Source organism: Scophthalmus maximus, chromosome 3 (assembly GCF_022379125.1).
Source record: "Scophthalmus maximus strain ysfricsl-2021 chromosome 3, ASM2237912v1, whole genome shotgun sequence".
In the NCBI taxonomy this organism is placed as follows: Eukaryota; Metazoa; Chordata; class Actinopteri; order Pleuronectiformes; family Scophthalmidae; genus Scophthalmus; species Scophthalmus maximus.
Window position 1 is genome coordinate 19,222,807 of NC_061517.1, and position 27,279 is coordinate 19,250,085.

Sequence of the window (27,279 nt, forward strand, 5' to 3'; positions counted from 1 at the left end):
GTACACTGGAGCTTCCTATGCGAAAGGGAAGGAGACATAGACGCCCCACAATTCACTGCGGCAGAGATATTTAACTTGACGCGTCACGCACGAACGTCAACGATTCAACCCGAAGTAGAAGTAGAAGAAGAAGAAGAAGAAGAAGAGTATGAATATGACCCAGAGAAGACGCACGTCATCATGTAAGTTACTGTTGCCTATGAATCATTTACATCTGATGTCACAGTGGTAAAACACACTGAAAAATGCTGATGGAGCGGCTGCGTTTTTTTGTAGTCCATGTTTTGATTCTCCGGTTTACTGGTTAGTTCCCTGTGTCTCCCGCTCCTGCTTATTCCCCCGTGTATTTGGTTTTTTCACTGTGGTTTTCCTTTTTTTTGTTTTCCTTTATTTAAAAAATTCTTTGCACTCTGCATTCGGGGCTCTGCTCCATCGTCACCTAACAGGAAACATCTATATATTTTAATTGGCAACAGTGTTACAGAGCTTGATTGACATCTTTTGGTAGGGGCTTACATAATTTCCTGTTTGAAAAAACTAACATGAATGTCTTGTATATCAACCGCAAAGTGCAAACGCAGTATTCCATGCAGATAACTAGGTAGCGTTTGTCTTTACAGTATTGATTATGGGATTTCTGGGACAAAGCGTTTATTTTACCCTCGGCTGGCTCCTCTGCCTGAATTTTATAAAGTCTAAATGCAACGAGTGGGCAGCGATAGATCAGTCTGTTTGTTCATCTGTCATGTACAATATCTCAGGTGCAACTGGCTGCATTTTTAATGAAACTCACTAAAGTGACACATCTTAACACAGTGTCCAAGCATTTTCACTGCCACTCACAGTGATTCGCATGTTGTTGGTGGTGGCGGGCTTAAAAAATAAATCAAAGCTGAATCAGTATGCCTTCTCTCCTACACTGCAGGTTTGACCGATGTGGAGTTTGGTGCACATGCACGACAAAGTTTACAGTAAAGAAGAAAAAAAATTGGTTCAAGGACCATCAGTTTACGTCATATAATATTTTCCTCCATTTTGAGTCTCCTCCAGTTGCAATACACAGAGGCTGGTTTGTGGTGCTTTGTTTTTCTGCTCACTGTTTGATATGTTACGACGTTCGCGATTTGACCTTTCCCAGTGTGTCCTGGCAACGTTATGCAGCGGGTTAAGATCGGAGAACCTCATCTGTGCGATTATAATCACCATCAAAAGCTCGTGGATGTGAGCCACTTTGCTGTTTCCTGTCGTTAATAAAAGCAAAAAAAAAATTTTAAAAACGAGGCTTACATCTGTTGCAGCCTCTGGGACATTTTTACATTTACAGCAGTTGGTAGCTGGTGGCTTAAAGGAGACAATTGGACAGATATTTTCCATCTCCCTTACCATTTTGCTCAATTATAATGACATACCAACTGCCCGCACTGAATGAAGTTTGACATAAGGGAGTAACCTGAGATTTTATTGGCTGATTGTCCCAGATGGCAGCAGCATTGTTCGTGCACTTTGACATTTTCACTCGGTTATTCCTTATTCATTTTAATTCTCTGAACAATTTCAGAGTGCATAATGTTGTATAACTTATATTGTTGGTCTACTTTGGGGCATATTTCTTTTTTGGTGCTGCCTAGTGTGACTGTTGTGCAGGTTTAGTCTCTGCGCGCTGCACACAGGCGGATTATGTGTTCTCCCTGCTCGTCTCCTCTGCTCTCGCTGTAATCTGCTCCCCGACTCTCCGCCTTTTCCCTTTCTGCGAGGCCCCATTGTTGCCATGCCACCACATCGCACTATAATCGCGTGATGCTCGATGGCCACCGTGATAAGGGTCTGCGGGGCTGCAGAGAGGCTGTCCATTTGCGCACTGCGAGCTGCTGCTTTTACACCCGGCGAAAAGGATTATTGACACTAAATGAGCAAAAACGCACAGCTGAAAAGAGGCTAAACAAAGGGAAAGGTTTACAATGCAGACACAATTGAGAAGATTTATTGCAGGCTATTCATTTCAACCGCTTAGAGGCCTATATTTAAAACAGGCTTATATTGGAAACTGGCTTTTTTTTTGTTTTAACATATTTCTATAAGAAGCCTCCCGTTACGATTTGCTGTTGATGATGTTGCTGTCACTCGCGACAACACATATGTATTCAAGAAATATTGTTTTCATTCACACTGAGTCTCCAGTTGTTGTCTTTTTCCTCATTCATTTTTTCAGCCACACTGCTTAGATGTTAAAAGAAAATAATAGGCTCCCAGAGGCTCAAATAGTATCAGCAACTCATGTCTTTTGTACATACCAGCTCTTATTTGAGATTTTATGGCATACTCCTTGTACATATCAAATACAAAGGTCCATATCTCTGACAGTGAATGCGGTTATGAGAACATTGTTATTGTTCCCTCAAAGAAAGCAGGTATAATGAACCTGAAATATCTTGTTTGAATTTCATCATCACTATCAAACCGTGCTAAGAATCACATTATAGTCAGATTAGCTATGTCACAGTGCGGCCAAATGGTTGAAATATACTGATGAATTCTCTACAAGTGATTTAATTTGAGATCAAGCCCAAGTACCACCACCGTTTTACAAAGCCATTTTGAGAAAAAAAAATGCATCTGAAAAACATTGCAACAGCTTGTTCAACAAACACACACAATTTTATGACGATGAATGTCTGCTGGCTCTGTTTGAAATGCATTCGTGTTGGATCTTTTCCTGTTGTCATAATTACAAGTGAACGACCATCAGTCCTCTGGTAGCAGGATGGAGGACAGCGGGCTGGAAATCTGGCTGCCGCAAATTGATCCGTGATTGAAGCTTGATTAACATAAGACATAAACTCTTTAAAACCTGTTACTGGGTTTCTGGAGCCCAACTAATCTTGCGGGACACAAAAGGCACATCAGTATGAGGGCCATTAACGCGCGCGATTAATTGTTGCGGTGATTCATGCTTTACGTTGTGTCGTCCTTTCAACGAAACAAACCTTGTCTTTGTTTCTTTCGGCATAAGTACCATTTTTGAATTACCAGAAGAGACACACAGTTAATTATTATAGTGAGTCATGCTGCAAGTTCTATCGTCCTTTTAAATGCGATCCTTCTTTTGTTCCTCTTTGTGTCTCAAGCGCTGCTTCTAAAGCCACGTCTCTCTGTTTGTTGTATCTCATCTAAATACATTTTAAATGAGCTGCCTGTGGCTTTAGTGAAAATTTGATGTTATTATTTTTTTTTTTATTCTTAGTTATGCAGAGGCAGACTTTCATCAGACCAACAGTGTGTCTGGTTTAAGTCACTGTTGTGCCTTCTGCCCCGCTCCGAGTCCCATCTGGCAGTGCTATGTAGCGCAGGGCAGGGCAGGGCTTGGCACTGGGCACGGGGGGGACAGATGGTCTTACGTGTGATCTAGTTGGAGGTCCAGAACCGTACCCCAGCAGGGACCCTGGCAGCTGACGAGCCTGGCCCGACGCTCACTATCCCTGGGTGGGACTCTTGCGGTGAGGGCAACGGGATGGGCCACCCAGGTGTCGGCCAGACACACAGAGACTCTCTCTCTCTCGTGCAGCCACCACAGCCGGCTGTTTCACCTCTGCTGCTGTTGCACCTTTCCACCGTTACAAACAAGAGGGCCAAAATGACATAGCGCCACACTAATAATGCCAATGAAGTCACAATAATCTCTCAGAACCAGTTGAGTGTTCCAACAAGCCAGGTTTAGTGGAACGGCTGCATGTAAAAGATACAGGATGGAATATAGCAGCGGACAGATATCGTCAGACAGCTTCAGCTCAGTTGCTTAGAGTCTGGATACTGTGTGTGGGCGGTTGTATCATACAAGCGCTTCAACGTGTCTACAGCTGCGCGTGCCAGCATATTGGACAAATAGGTTCGATGGATGGCGACGGGCCGACGCCAAACTGCAGCGGTGCCATTTTTGTTGCATGGTGCTGTCGGTGAGGAAAGTTATTGTGACAACACTGTCATGTGAACAAACGCAGCTTATGGCACCAGGAAGTTCATCGCGTCACCGTACATCCAGTCACACTGTCGTCGATGGCATTGAGAGAGTAACGAGGGCAAAGCATCGAGTGCCCAGATACTGAGGCTGCGGCTAACAAACCACATTTATTTTAGCCAACCCTCCACGACTCTGGGTCTGGCTGGCCTGATGCACTCCACAGTTAGTCAGCACTCCCGCCACTTTGCCAGCTCAGCTTTTTATTCCCCACCCTGGAAATTGAGTTTTTCTTGCCATGTAATGTACTCAAAAGTACATCTGCAACTCACTGATAAATCCACGCTTTGTTGCGCCTGATGGATGGCCGGGAAAATGGAAATTCACCGCGGCATGTTGCTGTGTCAGGTGGAAGGTCACTTTAGATTTTTCCTCTCCTCTCTTCCGAGGATGAGGCCGCGATGACCACTTTGTCTCAAAATCTAATTGCGATCGCTTTAACAACGTCTTAAGCCGGTTCGGTTAAACGAGATGACAGGTTCCTGGATTGTTTTGTTCCGCCGTTCTGTCTCCTCTCGTGTCAACAATGTGTTTTATTTGCTGAGGGGCAACGGCTTTATATCTACAGAGGAATAACTGAGTTCTTGCGTGTGTGTGTGTGTGTGTGTAACATACATGAAGGTGCTGTTCTGCCAGCTTGATGAATACCACAAGATGACAGATCTTTATAGCAGAGTCGCAGTCGGGGTCTGACGCGCCAAAGACCAATTTCGGACTGTTAACAAGGCCTGGACCAGGAATATCTCACAGCGAAATGTCACGAGGCCTCCCTGTCCCACACCTCCTCGCTCTCCCTCTCTCCCTCTCCGTCTCAGCTCTGCCCCTCTCCCATGGACATTCAAATGAATTGTAGTTCCTCTCTTTCAATTTGCCGACCGTGTTACCTCGTTCCACAGTATGCTGCCCAGGGGGATCACGGGAAGGCGAGGGCTGCAGCCCCGGCCAGGTCCGCGGAGAGCTGATAACCTTTCAGTGTTTCTTTAGCACGCTGTGCAAAGAACAATCAGTGCTTATCACCGTCGACAACAGGCGAATGCTAATGTAATGTCACGCAGACGGACTGCAGAAGGGGAACGAGAGCGTCGCCGGCTTTCACTCCGACAGCCAGACGTCTCCGGCGGACATATAACTTTAAGGAGATGTAATATTTTGGGCTTTTATTGCTTTTTTAGTCTGTAATCCGCTCCCTCAGATTCACCTGTTGAAATATTGCTGAAAATGTCATGCATTTAAGTTATAATTTGTAAGTGCTTATTAACATTCTTACACGTTTCCATGAGAATTAGTAATTTGATTTAGTTAATTTTCAAAATTGAATTAACAAATAACTGAATTTAACACAAGTAGCTGATTTAGAATACATTTTCCATGTCCACTGCATTTGACTAAACTGTGGTACAGTACATGTGTGTCTGAATGACAGCAGCCAGAACTGGACAGTGTTGCTGAGACAATATCCAATGTTGTATTACAATTGTGTGAAATCAAAAGAAAAAAATCCAAAAGCCTGATCGTATAGGTAAGAAGGAATGAATTCAATTTTTACAGCCTCATTATTAACAAAACACAGAGGCTAACCGGATGTTAACTGTGTCAGAGTAAAAACAACCTGTAGTCTAAAGGGTCATTCCACCAATTTTCACATCAAATCTGTCTACAGGTCTCGGAGAGTCACCACTGCACATCAGCTAAAATGTGGCTGGACTGTGTATGGACATGTGAAATTGAAGATATGATTCTTATTCCTGTTTCTTGGTCATAGCTCAGGTATGAAATACAGTGATGAGAGTATATCGCAGCAGCCAAATGGAACAAGTCACGCTCGACATTTGCGTTTGGTGATGTCACTTGAGGCGGCATAGGTTTGGGCTGAAGACTTTCAAGTCTGAAAATGAAAAATCCATGGGAGGCCCTCCCAACATATTTTTAAAAAGTATTTTCCAGAGCAAGATTTAATATAAATCTAAATTTATATTCAGAAATAACAAATTCACAAGCATAAATTATTCATTCATCGCACAAATTAGAATTTTAATTTTAACATGCCTGATGCTGGGCTCTGAACTGATTCATGTGTAGACCTCAAATAAAAATATGTTTTTAAAAACCCAGCATTAATGAAGATGGGTCAAGGTGCTGAGGAAGATCTGCAACATTCCCCGGTTTGCACGCAGCCAGGGAACCGCTGTCATTATTGTCCCCCGCAATATCGCTTTTTCTTAATGGTTATACCGGTTATACGTAGCAGAAAACATTGTTTTTTATTTACAATGCAAATTCTAAAAACATGATCTTTTCCACAAACTCAGCACAATTACAGTACAACATTTCTTTTCACACATTTTTTCTTCTTCCCTTGTGTACTTTGCAGGGTCTTTGTAGAGAGATTACTCTCAGTTTGGGGGGACAAGGGCTTTCTCAGCCATTGTTACAAACCAACAATAAACCTACACTCTTGCGTCTCCTGCCATGTAGCTCTATTCACTCGTGCTGCAGGAAGAGACATCCGAGTTTTATGTGGCGTACTCGTATGTGTGTGTGGCCTTGAAGGTGGAAAGACTCCCACAGGCAAACTTGTATTGCCAATTGAGTTTGAAAAAAGTCAAATGTAGCTTGAAGTAAAAAAAAAAATCCAACAAAATTATGTTGCTAATTGATACAAATTACTTGAAGGGGAACAGTAACTCTAACAAAATGTTGCAAGGAGAAAAAAAAAAGGGTAGATATCTGCAGCTGCTGTGAAAGGCAGCATTAGCAGGAAAGTAATTTATGGACCACCAGCTGGTCCGTAAAGGTTAGTACCAGAGGCAATTCAGGCATGGGAGTTCAACAAGACCCTAATTGATATACTACAGGGTTGCAGACACATCGACACATGAAGATGCTTTCCTTTCTGGTGTGCATTAAAAACAAAACAACAAAAAAGACAGCTTTGTTCTTTTGTTCTGGGGAAAAAGTTGACATTTTCAAGTCTTTCTAATGCGCCTCCTTGCCCCCTCTTGTCTTTCGCCCTCCCAGCGCGGATCGTGCGAAGCCGCCAGTGGTGCGAGATGGCTCCCTGCCTGGAGGGGGAGGTCTGCAGCCTCCTGTTCAACCGATCCGGCTGGACCTGCACCAGGGGCAGTGGTCGCATCAAGACCGTGACGGTAATTCACAGGACATGACATTAATATACAACATATGCACTTCGCAGCATCACACCAACATTATCAGCATGGGTACCCCCCCCACACACACACCCACCCCAAGCTGATAGGGTCATGTGATGCTTTAGCTCAGAGCTAGAGGAAGCACATTCCGACAGCAGGTTAGTGCATCAATACTGAATCACAAAAAGGGAAGAAATCTAATGCCGCACTGCTCTTTGTGAGCCGAAACGCTCACAGCATTGTCAGTCCACGGCCTGACTCGCCGATGCAGCATAGCGGATGCGCCGCGGTTTAATTGCCAACCACGAATTAACCTGCTGTTGCGGGAGAAAGAAGTCAAATAAACAAACCGCCGGGTAGCACATTCAAGGGCCTCTCCAAGAAAACCAGGCGAGGAGCAGGCATGAGCGGAGCATATTCGGGACGATTATGAACACATCCACCCATAAGACTGTGTTCTGTTTGATCCTTCAGTCAGCCTAAATGCACCACCCACAAACACCAGCATTGACCAGGAATACTAAGGAGGCTCTGTTATCGTTTCAAATTGTTCCGTACAGAACCTCTCCAGCGCCTGTCAGAAACATTACTGTTACAAAAAGCGAGTGAAACACACTGAATTGTAGGTGATCAGGTCAAGTGTAATACAATGTATTAATTATGAATCAGCATTTCAAACGTATTCTTTTACGTCCCACCTCAGCCCTACCTAGTGCCGATGGGGATTTTAATAACAATAAACAATACAAACATCAATGCACGGCTGATGGAATGCGTCCAGCGTGACATCACTTATTGGGCGGCAGCCAACGTGCACTGCAACACACTGCACTGCTCGCTGTGTCAACCACTGTTGTGAGCAGTTCAGCCGCAGTTTTCTGGGCGATTTGATCAATGTTGGTTTATCTTATGATCAAACAAACCCGTGCGGGCAACTGTTATGACTACAAATATGAAAATGGGCAGTTAATTGAACAGCTTGCTCGAATATGAGATCGAACACTTTACATCAGCGTATAGTCCTGAGGGAAATACTCACAGCGGACAACTGTGTGACCTCTCTGTGACTCCGCGAGCAATGTAAATGGATACGAATCGCATGGTGAATTTTTAAAAACCTTCAATATGGTGTCATCTGCTCCTCTGTGGGCTCCTCTTGCAGCAATATGCGTCCAATGCCTCAGAGCTGCCAGTGCCGCAGCTAACTGAGGAGCTCCAATGTGACTCTATTCAGCAGATGAACACAGGCATCATTACTTCATCATATCCGTCCAAGTGATGGTTAATTTTAACCTTCAGTTTTTGTAAAGGAAGTGGCATTGTACATGTATTTGAATGCCATGAATGAAAAGAAAAAAACCCTGAAGTCGCCTGCGGACCGGTCAACAATTGGCGCTCTGCGGGCGCTCCCGCTCGTCCAGTCGACTGCGTCGCTATGGATACAGTTGCCACTGTCGCTGTGTGGTTCACACCGCACCTCTTGGCAGATTCACACAACTTGATGCTCAGTGGAACATGGAGGAGTTCTCCGTTGTGTGCATGTCATGCCCGAGAAACACAATCACATTCCCTCCATAGCTCCGCGCAGCCTCGCCTCCATCAACCTGGCTCCACTGCCGGCGTTTTGCGTGTACAAGATTGTTGTTTGAAACCCTGCATAAGGCAACACACAAGTTCAGCTTTCTGGGAGATGAATTGAATTACATTCCATGTTTCCACGTGCATCCACGTGTCGCTTGATCTCAGGAAACGCTTACAAACTCTTGGAAACACATCTTTAAACACATCACATCACCTCAAGTGGTATGTCGCTATAGAGATGTTTAAATCTGAAAAAAACCTGAACTTCTATTTGCTTTCATACCTTTGATTAAATCGTGACAAGAACTTAAACCAAATTCCATGCTCATTTTAGTGCTCTCTGGCAAAACAGTATATTCAGCATTTATACATGTGGTATATATCCGCCTGGTTGATTAACAAAGTCTAGTCGTTTTCACCACTGTGAAGGGGATAAACAGTAGCGACTGCGCAGATATCTGCCTCAGGTGTGAAGATGTCACCATAAAAAAGATACAGAGGAACCAAAGGAAGACGCAGAGGGACGTGAGTCAAAGAGACAGAGCGAGCGGAACAGCACAATGCAGCATGTTGATGTCAGCAGGAGATGACAAGGTGGTCAGAGCAGGAGAGGCCTGCCGCCCTCGTCATCAGGTACACGGGGGCCATATAGGTCAACCTGTCACTGGCCCTGGTGATTCTCTCTCTCTCTCTCTCCCTCTTTAACTCTCTGCACTCGCTGTCTCTTCATCTATCTCGCTCCTCTGCCTCGTCCGTCCAGCAGCCCTGGGCAGCTGCGGCAGTTTTCACGCATGTATTCCCACCGCGCTCTAATCTACCCTGACAGCACACTAACATGAGTGCTGTGCTTTTGCCCCCCCCCAAATATATTTACAAAAAATGCAGATTACGTGTTCCACAGAAAATCTGCCATCAACTGTGGCCGTGCAGTTTAATCCAGAAGTTAAGCTTGTGGTTTATCTATACATTTTATGTTGTTGTTGTTTTTTGAGGGGGGGGCGGTGAAGATTTAGCAGCAGCAAAGAGGAGGCATCCAGGCGTTTTTGTTTTTTTGTAAGACCTGAAATAGGAGTGAAGCACATTTGGGAAGATAAAATTAGAAATTTATAAAGAGGATTGATCAGGAGAGAGAGAGAGAGAGAGAGAGAGAGAGAGAGAGAGAGAGAGAGAGAGAGAGAGAGAGAGAGAGAGAGAGAGAGAGAGAGAGAGAGAGAGAGAGAGAGAGAGAGAGAGAGAGAGAGAGAGAGAGAGAGAGAGAGAGAGAGAGAGAGAGGCTGTCCACACGTGCACATAATCACACCACACACTAGTATTTGGTCTGACAACGTGTCTTCTGAGAGCTGATAATGGCTGCAGTCATTATTTATATGATTCATGCGGCGGTGCACTGGTTTGACGTAGGTGGACGGACTTAGCTGGCAGATCGTGCGGGAAAACCATCCATCTAATGAAGCATACACTGTACTATGCTACAATATCGATTATGCTACAGGGTTTGGGGTTGAGATGCATATGACCAAATCTAAATTCAAATGTCAACGCGTTGATTGAATCCAGATTATCACTAATACATATTCAAATCTGTGCTCAGTTTTTTTGAGTTAATTAAAGTTCAGAATGCCTTCAAGGTTCAATCTGATTTGATCAATCTGTGTTTCGTTGGCTGACAAGGTAGAAGTACTCAGTTTTTGAGTGGCAGCCTCATTAATGTGTACAAATCCCGCGAATGAAATGAGTTGCAGGAGGTGTGAAACGCTGATGAATAATTTGATACGCTAAATTTACTTTGTACAAATGGTTATTCAAGACTGGAAAGGAGAGGAATGTACAACAACATACCCTTAATAGCTCAAACAACATATTTACTTATCCTTGTGGGAACCATCTACGCTTTCATCTGTTCTTCTCCAGATTGGGTCTCTGTTTGGGTCAGCATCTGCCCTGGCTGCTAGGCTGGACTCAGGCAATGTTTTTATTTTGACCATTGGAGATAGTCAAAACTGATAATATTGTCTTGGGTTGGTTTTGGATATTTTCCCATCACTTTCATCCACAGAGAGACTCAACAACTACTATTGGCTTTGTGTAAGATTACCACAAAGCTTAGACAATTATGGTCCCCAGTTTATGATGCAATTCCCTTTGTTTTGCCCCGCTATCATCGGTGACACCTGCATTTCTCTTTAAATGGCCGACACGGGCCAATCCTAAAAAAAAAGTCATGGATTAGTTTCAGTAAAATTTGCTATGGATACTGGTCCTCTTAAGCCGAGTTCACTACGCGACTTTCAAAGTCATCAGATCGCTGTGCGGTTCACACTGCACAACTCGCTGTCTCGTGATCAGGAGTCTTGCAGTCGCTGAGGTGAGGTGTGTGGGTGTCTGCATCTGCATCTTTTAGTAGCATATTAAAATTCAAAACTTCAAGCATGTGGACCCGGAATAGTCCAACTTCTCTAAAATCCACTGATGGCCTGTTCATGGGATGAAACATCAAAGAGACAAAATCATTATTCATTATTTTATTTATTTCAATTAGTTTAGTTTACTCAGTGTTTAATCTTTGGTTCTCCCATGAGGACACAACTGAGGGACGACCCGGTAGATGATTGTTAGGGAGTGTACTAGGAATGTCCCGATCCGATATTCCATATCGGTATCGGGGCAATATTGGCCAAAATGACTGGATCGTATATCGGAAAAAATAAGAAGTAAAATCCGATCTGATACACTACATTCAACATACCAAATAAATGCCTATTTACATATCTACTAAGCCGTGAACGACATTCCGGCAACTTATTTTTATGTCAATGTAGTTCATAGTACACGACTGACTGGCAACAGGGGGTCACACGCTACACCATCTCCCACCAGGAGAAACTCCCGAGTAGTATGTGTGGTCTCCAAAAGACACACACACACACACACACACACACACACACACACACACACACACACACACACACAAAACATTGCTACAATATTGGCCTTAGTTGACCTTTCAAATGAGTCAGAATGATCCTCCTGCTCTCTGGTGTCATCACTGACGCGAGCCTCTCTACCCACGTCAGCGAGTTGCAAAAGTTGTCGACGACTGGACAAATTCGTGCTGAAAATTGTTTCGTGAACTCGGCTTCGGGATGAATCCTGCTTAGTTTAATGACTCCCTGACATTTCCCCTAGCACCGCTATCGGGCCAAAAATGTAGACATGGAATACTGAATATTTACTGAGCACGTTATCCTCCTCCTCAAAAGGAATTTGGAATTGCGCCATCAGGGCAAAATTAAAAAATGTAAATAATAATAAATAATAATATCAAGATTATTACTGAAGTTGACATTGAAACCTGAAACCTGTAAAATTGTTGTCTTCCTACTATCAAATCTGTCAAACAGATTCAAAGCTCAATATTCAAATTCATCACAGGGCTGAAAAAAAAACATTTTTCACCTGTCAGGCGAGCGAGAGGGTTCTGAGATTGCATCACTCGCTCCCCCGCTTGGGGAGATCACCACTGAGGCGATCTATTATCGGCTTTTGCTAGTCAAGTGATGGAGCTCAAATTGAAACTACAAAGAACCTCACTTCAAACATCAGTTGGTTTTCCCAAATTTGATGTTCTTCAAATGTTACTTAACAGACATGGGGGAGCTTTGAGCTTTAAAAAAAAAAAAGGTACTTGAAACCCTGAGTGGATCATATTCAGACAGCAGCTCATGTGCGCTCCATCGCTCAGATTAAAGAATCCCTTTATGGCTTGTGGGTGTTAATAATCAACTTAGATTTTATTTTTTTTTATGTAAATAATAACGACTTTCCTTTTATCAATTGGGGAAGAATAAACCCCTCAAACATCATTAAACCAAAAATGACAAAAATATAAGCTGCAAATTTGATTCTAATTTTTGTGGAACATTTTTCCGGTTTCCATAGGTAAAATCTTCTGACAATATTTATTTAGAAAAATGCTGTGTATTGTGATAAATATTCAAATTAAAATTCTACTGGAATTTTTTTTACTTTAGTGATAAACTACAATGTCTACCTGCATTACAAACATATTGTAGACACATTCCCATGTACCCGAACCCTCCCCCCCCCCCAACCTGCCCTTGTGTGTGTGCAGCCCGTGGTGGCACTGCCAGGTCACACTCTCCAGCCTAACCTGCTAATGGAGTTTGCGTATGCAGCCCGCTCTCCGCTGCCAGCTAGCCATTAATATGAATCGCCCTCCGGAGGCCCACCCAAACAAGCTGGCAATTTGTCTTCACTAGCGAGCCGCTGAAAGATCTGCACATGATAGTCTCATTGGTGGAGAGTGCGTTTCGGGAGGGCGGGGTGGGGTGGGGCGACGTGTTACGAGATTGGCTTCATGCACTTGACAGGGAGGCTGTGGATGAGAATTGTTCGTCGTGGATGAAGGGAGGCTGGTGAAGGCCATCAGGTGGAAAATTGGCAAGACAGACGGACAGAATTCAAGACAGGAAAAATTATTTTTCTCCTTTCAGGCGAGCGAGAGGGTTCTGAGATTGCATCACTCGCTCCCCCGCTAGGGGAGATCACCACTGAGGCGATCTATTATCGGCTTTTGCTAGTCAAGTGATGGAGCTCAAATTGAAACTACAAAACACCTCACTTCAAACATCAGTTGGTTTTCCCAAATTTGATGTTCTTCAAATGTTACTTAACAGACCTGGGGGAGCTTAGAGCTTTAAAAAAAAGAAAATGTACTTGAAACCCTGAGTGGATCATATTCAGACAGCAGCTCATGTGCGCTCCATCGCTCAGACAATTCTCAACGGTAGAAAAAAAACCACTTCCTACACCCACACAGCAAATGCCACTGCTCAACCAGTTTGTAACTTGGACAGGACAAAAAAATCAGTTGCAGTTGGGCATTTTTACCAAACCAAGTAGAAAAGAAATGAGCAGCATACTCACACACACACACACACACACACACACACACACACACACACACACACACACACACACACACACACACACACACACACACACACACACACACACACACACACACACACACACTGCACCACCAGGGAGGTCAGAGAGGCCTGCACCAATTTTTTCAATTTTCCTTCGGCTATGTGCCCTTTTTTCCCAGTATCAGCCAAGCCGAAAAACTAGTTGTGTGTGTGTGTGTGTGTGTGTGTGTGTGTGTGTGTGTGTGTGTGTGTGTGTGTGTGTGTGTGTGTGTGTGTGTGTGTGTGTGTGTGTGTGTGTGTGTGTGTGTGTGTGTGTGTGTGTGTGTGTGTGTGTGTGTGTGTGTGTGTGTGTGTGTGTGTGTGTGTGTGTGTGTGTGTGTGTGTGTGTGTGTCCATAAGTACTGTAACAGGTGAACCTTTCAGAGACAACAGATGTTTGATGTGATGCAGGAGGGCAGAACACAAAGAAAAACTGTGCTGTGTTGGGTGGCACTGCATCAACAAAGATGTTCCCGCTCAGACAGGAAGGAGTTACAAAGTTCTCAGCTCTTATGAAAGAGATGAGAAATGGATACGGGCGGATGATGCCGTTCCTCGGTGTCGTTATGTAACGCTTCGCGCCTCAGTTAAAAAAAGGGCTCCGACGTCTGTACGACAAACAACCAGGCAGCCAAGTCATGTATCACCATGGTCACCGCCTTCTAATGAGCTCACTTCTCAGAGGGTAACGCAGGGCACGGACCGGGCTCTTGTCTGTGGCTTCCTTGAAATGAATCGTCGATTGGTTGGTGGGGGTTGGCGAGTCACAGAGGAGATGACAGATCTCCGGTTGGCTTTAAAAGGGGTTGGGTAAAGGATGAAGTAAGAGTAAACAGGAATCAATGAGGCTCAGAATTGTCTGAAATAAGGTGCGCTGACAAAAAATTGTCCCTGTACTGCAATTCAACTTATTTTTCTACAGTTTTCCTACATTTTTTTACTTTCTTTTAAACTATTGAGTTGTTTCAAGAGACAAGTGAGATTTTCTCTGCCCAACTGTATAGTGATAATATATGTTTTTGTTCATATCGACAAGTCCCATTAAGGACCACCAACAATGCATTTATCCTGCTAATAACTTTAGCTTGTGAGGCCATGTGGGACACATCTCATTCCTCTGTGCCATTGAGCTCAATCGTTGCCCAGAGACTATTGAAACCATGTCAGTGAGCGACACAATTGCACCAAGGAAAATGTTCATTCATTAGAAAGAGCCCACTTATATCGACTCAATACCACACACAATGTTCTGCTCTTGTAAATACTCCTTTAATTACCAAATGTGTATTAATCCAACATTGAAAATACTGTAGTACCGAACAAAAGCACAAATTACTCTTGTTCCAGTCATCTGCTGTCGTGTTTTCTTCAAAAAAAAAACTGTTCCCATCTGCTGGAAGAAAAATATTGAACCTTCTTTTAAATGAAACTTTATATTTTGAAGCTGTTTTTTTAGCTTTATATCTGATGTAGGACCGAATTAACTCAAGGCTGAGCGCGAATGACGAGGTAAGGAAGTTGAAGTATTGAGAGACGGAATAACAAGACTGATGTTTTTCATAACATATGTTGACAAGAAAAATGAAGAATATTATGACAGAATATTTACACTTTTACATTTTGGGGGGGTTATTTGGTAGTGGCGAAGAATTTTTTCAGTCAAATCAGATTTGGCTGTTCAATACAAATATTCCATGACCAAAACGATGCCTGGTCATTTTTCATACAGTTTATCAATCAACACTTCATTGAACTGCCAGATTTTTGAACGGGGTGCAGCGGGACGTCCAGGGTGACAGTGATGTTCACATAATACAGTAAACAAGTGAAGTTATCCTCCCATTCGTATGCGTGCTATCTACCATAACGACACATCTGAAATCCGCAACAGAATTTTTTTGCCGATACTAGATGTCAAACAAAAGCCAGAGATTATATTTAATCACTTCAAGTTTCTCTCTGATGACTCACCCTGAGTTCGTGTCTGCAGCTGCCTGTAACTGTCACAGACGTCTTCACCAAGCTCTCTGGACAATGTTTGTGTAGTGTAATAATTTCACCATGCGAGAGCATAGTGAAAGTGAGGAGTGCTCACTCTGCAACTTCGTCCATCGGACATTTTTGGTTCCCGCAAGTCGCTGCACAGTGAGGACTCCTCGATTTCATGCAGATCTCCGGGGTTAAAATAATTCCACCGGGTCAAGTTTTCCAGACTGCCTGGTGACTGGATCATTCCTGGTGTGACTGGACAGTTTGCTGTGCAGGGGCATTTGCACCCGTTTGGTACACGCTAGGGATGGGAAGATACCACTTTTTCGTGTCCGATCCAATACCGATCCTGCAACCTTGAGTGTCTGTAGATACCGATCCAATACTAATCTAAAACAGTCTTTACCCCAATCGTAAAATTAAGAATATTAATAATGCATTGTTCAGGATGCACTTTGCTTAACCAAGCCATCAGAAACCTCATACTCAACTGTGAAACAAATAATCAACTGTCCTAAATGAAGACATACAGTACATAGCCAGCAACATGACTAAGTTATGAAATACTGCTGTTTTATTTCTCACAAAAACTTCTGGCAGAATGTTTTTCGGTCAGCACAATTCAAACAAGCAAAACAACAAATTGAACTTTAAAATGTAAATCAAATCATAGTAAATTGACATAAAAATAAGTTGCCGGAATGTCGTTCACGGCTTAGTAGATATGTAAATAGGCATTTATTTGGTATGTTGAATGTAGTGTATCAGATCGGATTTTACTTCTTATTTTTTCCGATATACGATCCAGTCATTTTGGCCAATATTGCCCCGATACCGATATGGAATATCGGATCGGGACATTCCTAGTACACTCCCTAACATTCATCTACCGGGTCGTCCCTCAGTTGTGTCCTCATGGGAGAACCAAAGATTAAACACTGAGTAAACTAAACTAATTGAAATAAATAAAATAATGAATAATGATTTTGTCTCTTTGATGTTTCATCCCATGAACAGGCCATCAGTGGATTTTAGAGAAGTTGGACTATTCCACATGCTTGAAGTTTTGAATTTGAATATGCTACTAAAAGATGCAGATGCAGACACCCACACACCTCACATACATATTGCTTCCTTGCTGCTGATGCAACGCGACCGGCTTGGCAATTTAGACCAAATAAAACCTTAGTCAACCAGGAAAGGCAGAGGTGTGCTTCTGATTTATTACCTTAAAATGCTGCTTTGTCTCAAGTGTTTCTATGTTATATTCGAACCTTCAATCTACATGTAGTGATTCATATGTGCTCTGTGTGTGTGTGCACCACAAATAGCATTTTGCACTGACTGATTTGTGTGTTAGAAACTGTACTGCCCTGTCTGTACTAATGAAGAAACCATAATCCTGCTAAATAAATTTCAGCTGAAAGGACTGAACGCTGCTGGTGGCGAGGTGAGGGGAGGGGTCTCATTAGCAGCCAATCTTTTATCTGGGTGAATGTGATTTCACATTTTCCATTCCTATAATACCAAATCTTTATCCAAACAGCTCACCCGACTGAGAATAACATCTATTTTCAAGAGGTGCTTCAGAGCTCTTTTAGCATTCAGTCTGTAATTTGCAGTTGCTTTAGCGTTCATGTGACTCTGCACTTACCATTTAATATGCACACATTCTAATATAGTTTTACTTTTTACATATTACATTTTTTTATTGTACAGTTGGCTTTAATTAGTGCTCTTCTCTTTGCACTTACAGCGCTTTCTTTTTAAAATTCGCTTTATCCTCCCCTTATTCTTCTATGTATTATGTTTGTTATGCACCAAATCACCAAAGCAAATTCCTTGTATCCCTTTTCTGATGCCTGATTCTGATATGATTTGAGTGGAGCTTTTTTTTTTTTTAATGTTAGGTTATGTAAATTGTCGCTTTTTTTGTTCTTCTCCCACTTGTATTTGTCACAGAGCTGCCTTCTGAACCCCTCGCCAACGGATTTGTATTCTCAGCGGGCTGCCATCTTTAGATAAAGGTGGTCTTTGATGGTGAAATCACTTTCATTAGGTGCTGCAGCGCCGTGACCAGCAGCATTCATTTAGCCTAAATAAAATGCATAATGAGAGAAGTAAAGTAGGTTGTTTCCTGAATAGTAAATCCTCTTGTATCAAAGGCAACATACAGTAAAACTGTGCCCCGGGTAAGAGGATGTGATATGAATGGTCTCGCTTCCTAAAACAGCGGGACAATATTAGAGAGGAAATCGGGACTGGAGGTCATTAGAGAAATAGTCGCTTCTTCAAAATGCATTGAAAGGAACTGAGCCTGAGCATTTTCAAATATCAGATGTGCACTGTGTGCAGCGTGTCCTTCTCCGCTCTGCTGGGTTTCGGTCTCATTCGTGGTTGAAGTTATTGAATGTTGTGCACCAGCGAGTAAATTCCAACATTTGTGCACGACTAACAGAATCCACTTCAGCAGTGCTGGGTGAAAACATACACGCAAACAAATGGATCAGTATCACGTGAGACATTTGACGTTATAATGTGAAAGATTCCACGTTAAGATGTTTTTTAAATATATATCATAGCACATCACGTTATAACGTGATACTGATCTGTTTTTCCTTTCCCGTTGTGGTAGCTTCCGTCATTTTTTTTTGTAGTGGTAATACCAAGAGAGATGCAAATCTGCTTTAATTTCCAATTAATTGTCAATCCGATGACACGAATGCACCAGCCGTCCCCCTCTTGGAAACAGACATCAGACAGAGGAGCGTTCGAGTCCAGCTCACACGTTTTATGTTTTTACTGGCTCACCTCCAGGCTTTCATATGCATTGCCGTTCGTGAACTGAGAGGAGCCCTGCCTTATTGTGTGTGACAGCTTCTCTCTGGGTGCTCGGGGATCACATACTGTGGCCGTCGGATGTACATTTCTGAAAAGACTGATGCTCAAACAGCACAAACGTGTCCCTCGCCAAACCCATGCAGAGGTTATAGAGTTGATAAGAGCAAATATACTCTTTCATTTCAGTTTCATTCTCTGATCATCTGTTTATCAAGTGGAAAAGACAAATGTGTTCCTCGGGCTTCGACTCATCCGTTTGTCGCGGGCTCTGGCGTGATCATCAGTCTCGAGGAGATAGCGTGTGTGGAACGATGCGGAAAATATATTGAAATAGGTTAGATTGATAGAGATGTTCGGAAAGGGGGAGAGATTGCCAAACCAAGCTCCCGCGTTGTCCTCTTGAACAACGTGCTGCATGAAGTGAGCGTCGCGATCACATATACATTATTTAATACTTTTCTCTTTGGTAGTCGTCCGCACGGCGTGAACGAGCAACACGCGTTGTGTTTTCTTTCTGTTTCCCTCTGATGCTGCCAACATCCATTAAAGTAGGTCTTTCTTCACGTCGACTTCACCAGCCATGTTGCCCCGCCCCCCTCTCTTCTCTGTCTGTGACCGGGAATGAATGTGGTCCCCTCTGCTGTCACTTTCAGCACAATTTATCCTGCTCCCCCCATTTGAAGTTCTGTCACAGCCGGGCTTTGAACTGCCATTTGTGTTTTTACCCGGCGCACACTGCTCGTCTCCAGAGCTTCGTCTGGTGTGAAAATTGCCACAGCCATGGGCCACATTTCAGCACAGGGTTTTTTTTTGTAATAAGTAATGCGGAGGGCCTCTTTATGGACTGCACACACGCAGGCGGGCTCAGCGGCATCCTATTCCAAAGCCCGGGTGCTTTTTTTGGGGCCCCTTGGATCTTTTGTTAATGCAGTTTTAATAAATTGTTTTGTCCTGCTTCCACTTTGATGCACACAGCGACGATCTATCTTTTTTGTCCAAGATGCTGAAGTCTCCCTTAAACCATTAAACCCTGATCTGATCGTGTGGTAGTAAGGGGCAGAACCAGACACCTGCAATTACGCCAGTACCTTACTTAAGTAGTACAAAGTATTAATATGAAAAGACTTTGCACTGAGGAGTATTTTTTTAGTTGAATACACATTTATTGATGCGGTTTATCCTCATCAGACGTGGGGGTTAAAGGATCAAGGTGCAGATTTGATCCGCCCAATATCACAAATTTGTGATTTTATTTATTAGGCTGTATTAATACAACTGAATTGACCACGTTCTCCTAATTCCAAAATGTTAATGTGACAACAGTAAATACTAGTTACTGTGCAGTTTAAGATTTCATATCAACGCATAAGTAATGATGCATTGTTATAGATCAAACCACCTGCATCAGTTTAAAAAAAAAATATTTCTAACACTGTTCTAACACTGAAATACTCATTTACACACACATCTCAGCTTACCATTTTGAACTGCTGACTGCTGTGTATTTTAAAATTTGAATGTATTTTCTCTTCCATTCCAGATGTCCTGTGCGTTTCATTACTTACTAAATCAATAGCCAGGCTCTCGCTTGAGTTGCGTTATCCATCACAATTCATATCAAGTCTGAATCCCTTTTCATCAAAGTTACATTATCGGTTTGACATTTCTTATTAATCTGCGCTTGAACTGCAGTTAACATTTACAAAAAAAAATTAATGCAGACTGTATGTTCACCGTAACAATTACTCTCGTGGTGCGCGTTCCAAATAGCCCGCCCATTGATTTTCCAACCGTACGTAAAAGTGAATGGAAGCCACTGTCTGCCAACAAAGAAATGCAAAGTTGTAGCTAAATCTGTACTACATCAAAATGTTTCTGTTGCCGATGGATCAGAAGACTGTGTGACAGGGTCTCGCTTGTGATGACAAGCTCACAAGCATCGTGTCCTCTTCCAGCCAACTGCTTTTGTTTGAGGTCTCGCACATTGGTCTAGAACAGGGCTGCCGCTTTCTGCAACACAACCTCCCGACACCCATTCTGCGCACGAGCCGCTGCTTTTGTACATCAGGCTTATCCACATGGGGTCTTCAGAAAGCCGTAGCTGTGTGCTTGTTAGCTCTAATGATGACAGCGGCTCGAGTGGCTAGTAAGGACTTGGACCACTGCGAGTCTGCGGTCGCCATGAAACCAACTAAGTCCCGTGCAGGAGTCCACTTATTACGAGGGACCCCGGGGGGGGGGAGATTTTCAGTTGCTGCAGTGATGGCACAGTGCCTGTCTCCGTGATGGCTGGGTGGGCCGCAGGTGGGGAATTTTTGCAGCTTGAAGTGCCACCACACAAACAGCCTCCGCTTTGTTTCCTCTGGAGCACGGAGAAAACAAGATGTCCGCTGTACCTGCTGTGGTTTTTTCTCTCTCTTTACACTTTCTGGAAGTTGCAATGCCGCCTCGACTGAGGATATTTGTGTGATGTGAAGCGTAATGTATCTAAAAAGAAAAAAAAAAAATATATATATATATATATACACATACATATATATATATATACACTTTGATCCTAAAATATGCTGTGCTGATGATAAGGGAGGGAGTTAATTGAATCCCTTAATATTTCTCGCCAATCTCCCTGGCACGCGCTCAGAGATCGGGGGCTGTGCACCTCATTTGAACTGTGAAACTTTATCACTCGTGCACAGTGCTCGATGTTTACCCCGTGATGATGGAACAAGGGCAGACCCGAGCTCAGAGACGAGGTGCAAACGCTTCAATTTCACCACAACAAAACCAATTAGCAAAAGCTCTTAATAGTGTGTTCCCTACTCTCTCTCTCTCTCTCTCTCTCTCTCTCTCTCTCTCTCTCTCTCTCTCTCTCTCTCTGTCTCTCGCACACAGTCCTTATCTGGGAAATCTTCCTCATCCTCAATGCCGGCGGGAGATAAATATGTCTTTGGTGTCCTTGGATTCCTGTCGCGTAAGCACCAGCGGTGGTGAGCACTGTTTACTGGTTGTGCATGGCAGGCAGGCAGCCGGCACAGTCTGTCCCGTGGGGCCAAATTCACCTTGTTACCCTTTTAATTAGTGGGAGCAGTTAATAGTGCAGTCCGCTTCTGCCGCCTTGGCACTCTGCTCCGACTTCAGGAATCCCTCCAATCGATAGCCGCGAGTCGGACGAAGACCGGGAGATGAGCAAGATTGAAGGGGTTGTGTCGTGGGAGCAGCTCAGGCGCATTCATGAAGGTCTTTTAAGAGAATGCAAATACCTTACTATTCTCTTTGAGGGAACCTTTACAGCCCACGTATCAAAAACTATCCCTTCTCTTCTTTCCCCCCGCGCACATTTGAAGGCATAACAAGGTCTCCGGAACAAATTCCTCTCACCCGGCGTCTCTTCTTCCGCATTTCCTCTCCCTCCCAAAATGAATGTAATCAAAAAAGCTAAGGGTTCGCTCTGCAGATTCTATTGTGCCCTTATGAGCTTTTATCCCTTCCAACTGCTCGCCCTGTGCTCATTTCTTTTTCTTGTTTGGATTTAAAGATGCGGTGGAAGTACTTAGCATTTAGATGACATGCTGCCGGAGAGGTGTGATGGATCAGTGCCTCGACGGAGGACTGAATTTCCTCGACAGCGCCGCAGCCAGTCGGCCCGGTCGGCACCGACAGACGAGAGCGACAGATCGCAGGACATCGTGCCGGGTCGGGCAGCGGAATACCAAGTTGGCCTCGCTGCTGCAGGAGGCCTGGCACAGCTGAGAGGGGAGCAGCGGCCGCTGGGGAATGCCAATGCCATGCCCAGGCAGCCGTCTAGCCTTGGCTCCGCTGATTGGCTAAAACAGACCATTAGCTTCTTGATTACGATTAGCAGAGTCATTATCTACTATCTCTATTATTAAAACTGTGTGTTTTCATGTGTTCTCCTCAAGACGAATGCAGGAGGCAAGAAGTTGTTGTTCACAGAGAAGCAAAGTGGAACGCTGTTTATCACCCTGCCCTACAGCTAATGTGATGTAAAAAGAAAAAAAGAAAGAAGGTTCCATCCGTAAGATGCCACCGATGGAAGAACAGAGACGTCTCTCACTCGTTAACGCCGATGATGAGGTGGCCATTACGCGCTCGTATTTTCCGCTCGAGGAGCGAGGCGGTGTCCTCAGCGGTCATAAAAACAAGGAAGGAACACAATAACCTTCATCTTCCTCCATCTCGCCTTAGATATAATTGGAATCCACGCCACCTGCGCTTTTAAAATGGACATATGCTGCTCCGCGTCCAAGGCCAATATGCTTTTGGAAAGTAGAATAAAACGCAAGTGAAGGCTGGCCCCTCTGTTCCTGTGACGCTGACCTTCTGCTTCTTCTCCTTTTCCAGCCTTTGCCCAAGGAGCCGTCGTAGGATGCAGAGGAACACAGCAGGTGTGTGAGTTTTTTTAATAATGCATTTGTATATTCCAATTTGCATGCCGAGAGTGGCTTCGGGTCACTTTGACATACAGAACGGGCAACCGGAAGCTTTTTTGATTGCCAGAAATAGTTACTTTTTTTTTTTAAGGGGGGAACATAATGAACAGTCCCTGTCTCCATTCAGAGCTGCGTAAAGGTTCAGGTGTAGGTCAGAGCAGAGCTGGAACGAGTCGGCTATTAGTGTTTGTTCATCAAATATTTTTCAGTCTCCACTCTCACTACGCTGAGCTTAAATAGGAGATCATCCAGGACTCGGAGCGGACACAATGGAACCCAACATTTCTCTGGATGCAGTCACTTTGATGTATCTATGCAAAGGGGAGAAATAAAAGACGGCTATTGGATTTTTGGAAATCTAAAAGGGTGGAAACTAAAAAAGCTTCACTCTGGTTACATCAAAGGGAGAGGCTACATCAAGTGCCAAGGCCTTCTTTCATGACATAGGCTATATATATATATATATATATATATATATATATATATATATATATATATATATATATAGCCTATGTGTTTCTCTTTATTTTTATTTAACAAACACAACAAATCAAAGAAAAAGAAAAATACTTTCCACAGGGCGCCTGGTAGATTTCGGTGACTCCGAGCCCCTTGAGAACTGAGTCCTCTGACCTGATGCCCTTTGCCGTGTGTCACCCCCCCCACTCTCTCCCCTTCCCACGCCAGTCTTTCTGTCAGATAAGGGCTATGATGTCCAAAACAGATCTTTCAAAAAAATAGTTTTATAAAGCCATGGTAGAAAATTCTTAAAAAGTGTCCGTTGCCCTCCTTACATTTCCTCCAAGTCGATACCCACTTATTAACCGAGAGTCGGGAGGTTAACTTCCACAAACATTTTTATTTTCTCTAAAAAAACAAAACAAGAGAATCTGCTAAGGATTAAAATTGAATTCCTCTCCTGAGAACATTGAGTGTCTGTGGAGCTTTTATGTTCCGCGAGAAAACCACAGGCATTTGGAATCTGCATGCTTTATGTCTCTTAGCCAATATGCTAAGATTGATTTTCCCTCTTCCGCAGAGAAAAACAAAATGAATCACGCACAATTACCAAGGACAGGAGGAGGAGGGGAATTGGGGGCGTCATAAATATTTATTTGCCAGCCCTGGGAATTTGTGCAATTCTGTGTGGATTTGCCAACTCATATTTAAATGTCTGCATGATTTATATGGTCAGTTCTGGGTGTCACATTTGTCCCAAATCACCCAAAATCATTTATGCAGGAACATTTGTGGATTTATCCATATAACATATTCATGGCAGCGTTCTATTATCATTCAAATTGGTTTCTTGATCAAATGATTGGTTAAATGAATCCATTAGCAGGAGCATTTCATTGGAGGTGAAATATATTCTTTGTTGAAAGGAATATACTTTTTCAGAAGTCTTCATGAAATCAGCTTTGTTTAAGGACAAATCTTATTAAATAGGAGTCCGATCTGGGAGACATGAAACCGCTGCTCTTAGCTATCTTTGTAAGCGATGGCTGTTTTTCATTCAGACATGTCCATTACGTAAATGCGTCAGCATTATTTACACTGTTTCGGAACAAAGCTCGCACTATATTTCGATCCTCCTGTGTCAAAGACGGAAATGGGACATGACCAGGGGTGAGTCAAGATTTCAAGAAAGACATTGTCTTTTTCAGTAATCTCACAGGTTGACTTGGTGGTGGATTTTAAGGCCCATTTTGCAGTTGAAGAATTAATCATTGACCATTATTAGCATGAGATCCTCTCACAGCCTTCTCACATTGCAACCCCTCATAATATTTCACCATTTATAAGATTGAGTAAATGGTGAACTTTGGCGGATCACTTCATTATCATGCAGAAGACATGATAATTAAATGAGTTTATTACATGTATTACAGGAAGACAAACACTTCATCTCTTTGCATATTTAACCTTGTCATTGTGACGCTGTGGCCTTTACAATAAATGAGATTCAGTTTGTTTTTTTTGGTGTTACAGTAAATGTTCAGCGACGTTTGACTGTCATAAATGTTAATATAAAAGTGACTCGAGCGCCAGGATAATGTCAGTAATTCAACGCGTGCCATGTCTGAGAAAAGCTTATGAGACACGTTTGAATTGTATCTCATCCGTCTTTTTACTTCCTTTCCTCAACAGGCCCGTTGACCCCCGTGATTCGAAAAGGAACTGATGCTCGTCACTACAACTGAACATTGTGTCCATTCACTGACGGGGCTCCAAAACCTGACACCAGGCCTGATCAAGAGGAAATCATTTTAAAAAACCCACACAAAAAAATTTTAAAAAATGAAAATAAAACATTTCCCCGAGCCTGTCCAATCACAGCAGTGGAAGACTCTTGGCAGACACTTGTGAGAACTGTGAGAAATCTCAAGTGAGCAGCATGGCGCACCATCGACATTGAACCTTCACTGCAGCCAAATTCACGGATCGTAGAAGAAAAAAATCCCTGTCAGGAACAGTTATGAACAGGAAGTGGAATATATTCATTAAATACTTAGGCTTTTGTGTTTAGCTTTTTTTTTTTTTTTTGTCGTCCACAGTCCGGTCTGCAGGGGACGGCTCCTCGAAGATTTGATTGAGACTTTGTCAGAAGCTCTTTCAAGAGTCAGCCCCTTCATGTTATTTTCCCGTCTCCCAGTTTTCTTTGAAGAGCAGTGGCTTTACTGTTGAACCAGGCCGCATTGTCCATCGGATTCTGGCCTTTGTGTCACTTGGCTGGGTGAAACTTTACAAGGCCGTAGCCTCCAAAAGCTCTGCTTACTCATTGCGGATAATGTGGATGTGAAAGCGGAATGAACGTCAACTGGAATGTCACGGAAGAGACGACAGATGAGTTGACTGTCTTTCCTCGGTGAATGAAGGTGAAAGTGATGGTGATGTGTGGACATTTTGGATGACTTAGCTTAGAACTCATGGTTCTTTTTTATTATTATGTGGTGCCAACATAAACTAGAAGAGTAGTTTTTTTCGTCAATGAGCCTCACACGTCTTGTACACATCACCGGGAGCAGTTAGCACATGTGGACGGGATTGCTCATTGTAATGGTCTGTAGTTTGTGTGCGTGCAAGCTATATGTGTGTTTGTGTGTGCGTGTGTGCGTGCGCGTGCGTGCGCGTGTGTGTGTGTGTGTGTGTGTGCGTGCGTGCGTGTTTGTGCAAATGCAGAGATACACTGTGAAATAAGTCATGTCCAATGCATTATTCATACTCTTGTATATTTTTGGGACACACCCAGACTGGAGCTCACCATCTTGGCAAGAAGCATTTGTGATTTTACAGATGTTGGATTTCATTTGAATCTTTGTAGATGAATCCTCTGTTTGCCTTTTCTTATTTCTTTCTTTCTTGTCTTTCCTTTAGTACATAGAGATATTTATTTTGGGGGGGAAATATTATTGAAACTGGGTAAAGAGCTCAAGTATGTCACATAAGTTAAATTCTGTAATTAAACTTGATTTATGTGTGATTAAATATAGTTCAGTGTCCTTGACTCAAATTTGACTACATGTTTGATATGAGATGTTTTGGCCAGCTGCTGGAAGTTGCTATTTGCTGATTTCAGATTTTAATTCATGTATTTTATGGTCTGTGGATTTCATTCCAGGTGGGCGTCAAAGAAAATGTGGAGCACAAGAGGTGGACAGAATAACAGGAACATCAACATGATATAAAACACCGTCCAAGTCCCACAAAGCGACAGGCTATGATAATCCTCACAGAGGTCGTGCTTGCTGCAAGGTTATTTGTAACAGATTGCATTATGTTATGCAGGTGTTCCCGTTATGGTGTCTGCTCCCTGTTCTTTTTTTTAACTTTTTTTTTTATTTCCACTAAAATATCCTGTACATCTTATTGTATGCATACAAAGATATAAAGAGAGTGTCCGCTCCCGGGAGCTGTGGAGTGTGTATTTGGTGTGTGTGCTTGTGTGTGTGTGCGTGTGTGTGTTTTCCAGGTTAACCGTGTTTTGTGTCAGTGAAAAATACCATTTTCCACCTGATCCCAGGCCTATGATTTCACACGGCCTTTGTTTCTCGCCTCTTTGGTTTGCGCTCACCGTGAACAAATTGTCCCTTTGATTTGGCTCACTGTCGATGCCGGAACTTGCTGCTGCATCCACACTCAGCGGGCGAGTGACTGCTAAATCTTTTAGTAAAATCTAGAACAAGGAGAAATATCCGGACCTCCTCCCCTCCGTCTGCTTGTGAAGTGGTCTAAAAATGTCAGAGGAGTAAGGAGACAGTCGA

At 43.2% G+C, this 27,279-nt stretch overlaps 1 protein-coding gene across 1 annotated transcript in view; it reads left to right on the top strand.

The window, feature by feature from the left end:
* tafa5l (TAFA chemokine like family member 5, like) overlaps positions 1–26,921 on the top strand; it is a 45,914-nt gene extending 18,993 nt beyond the window's left edge. Inside the window, exons 3-5 of the mRNA XM_035646286.2 lie at positions 7,031–7,158; positions 22,926–22,969; positions 25,166–26,921. Coding sequence (XP_035502179.1) covers positions 7,031–7,158; positions 22,926–22,949 — 152 coding nt within the window. The 3' untranslated portion in view covers positions 22,950–22,969; positions 25,166–26,921. The remainder of the gene's footprint in view (positions 1–7,030; positions 7,159–22,925; positions 22,970–25,165) is intronic.
* The last annotated feature ends 358 nt before the right edge of the window (positions 26,922–27,279 follow it).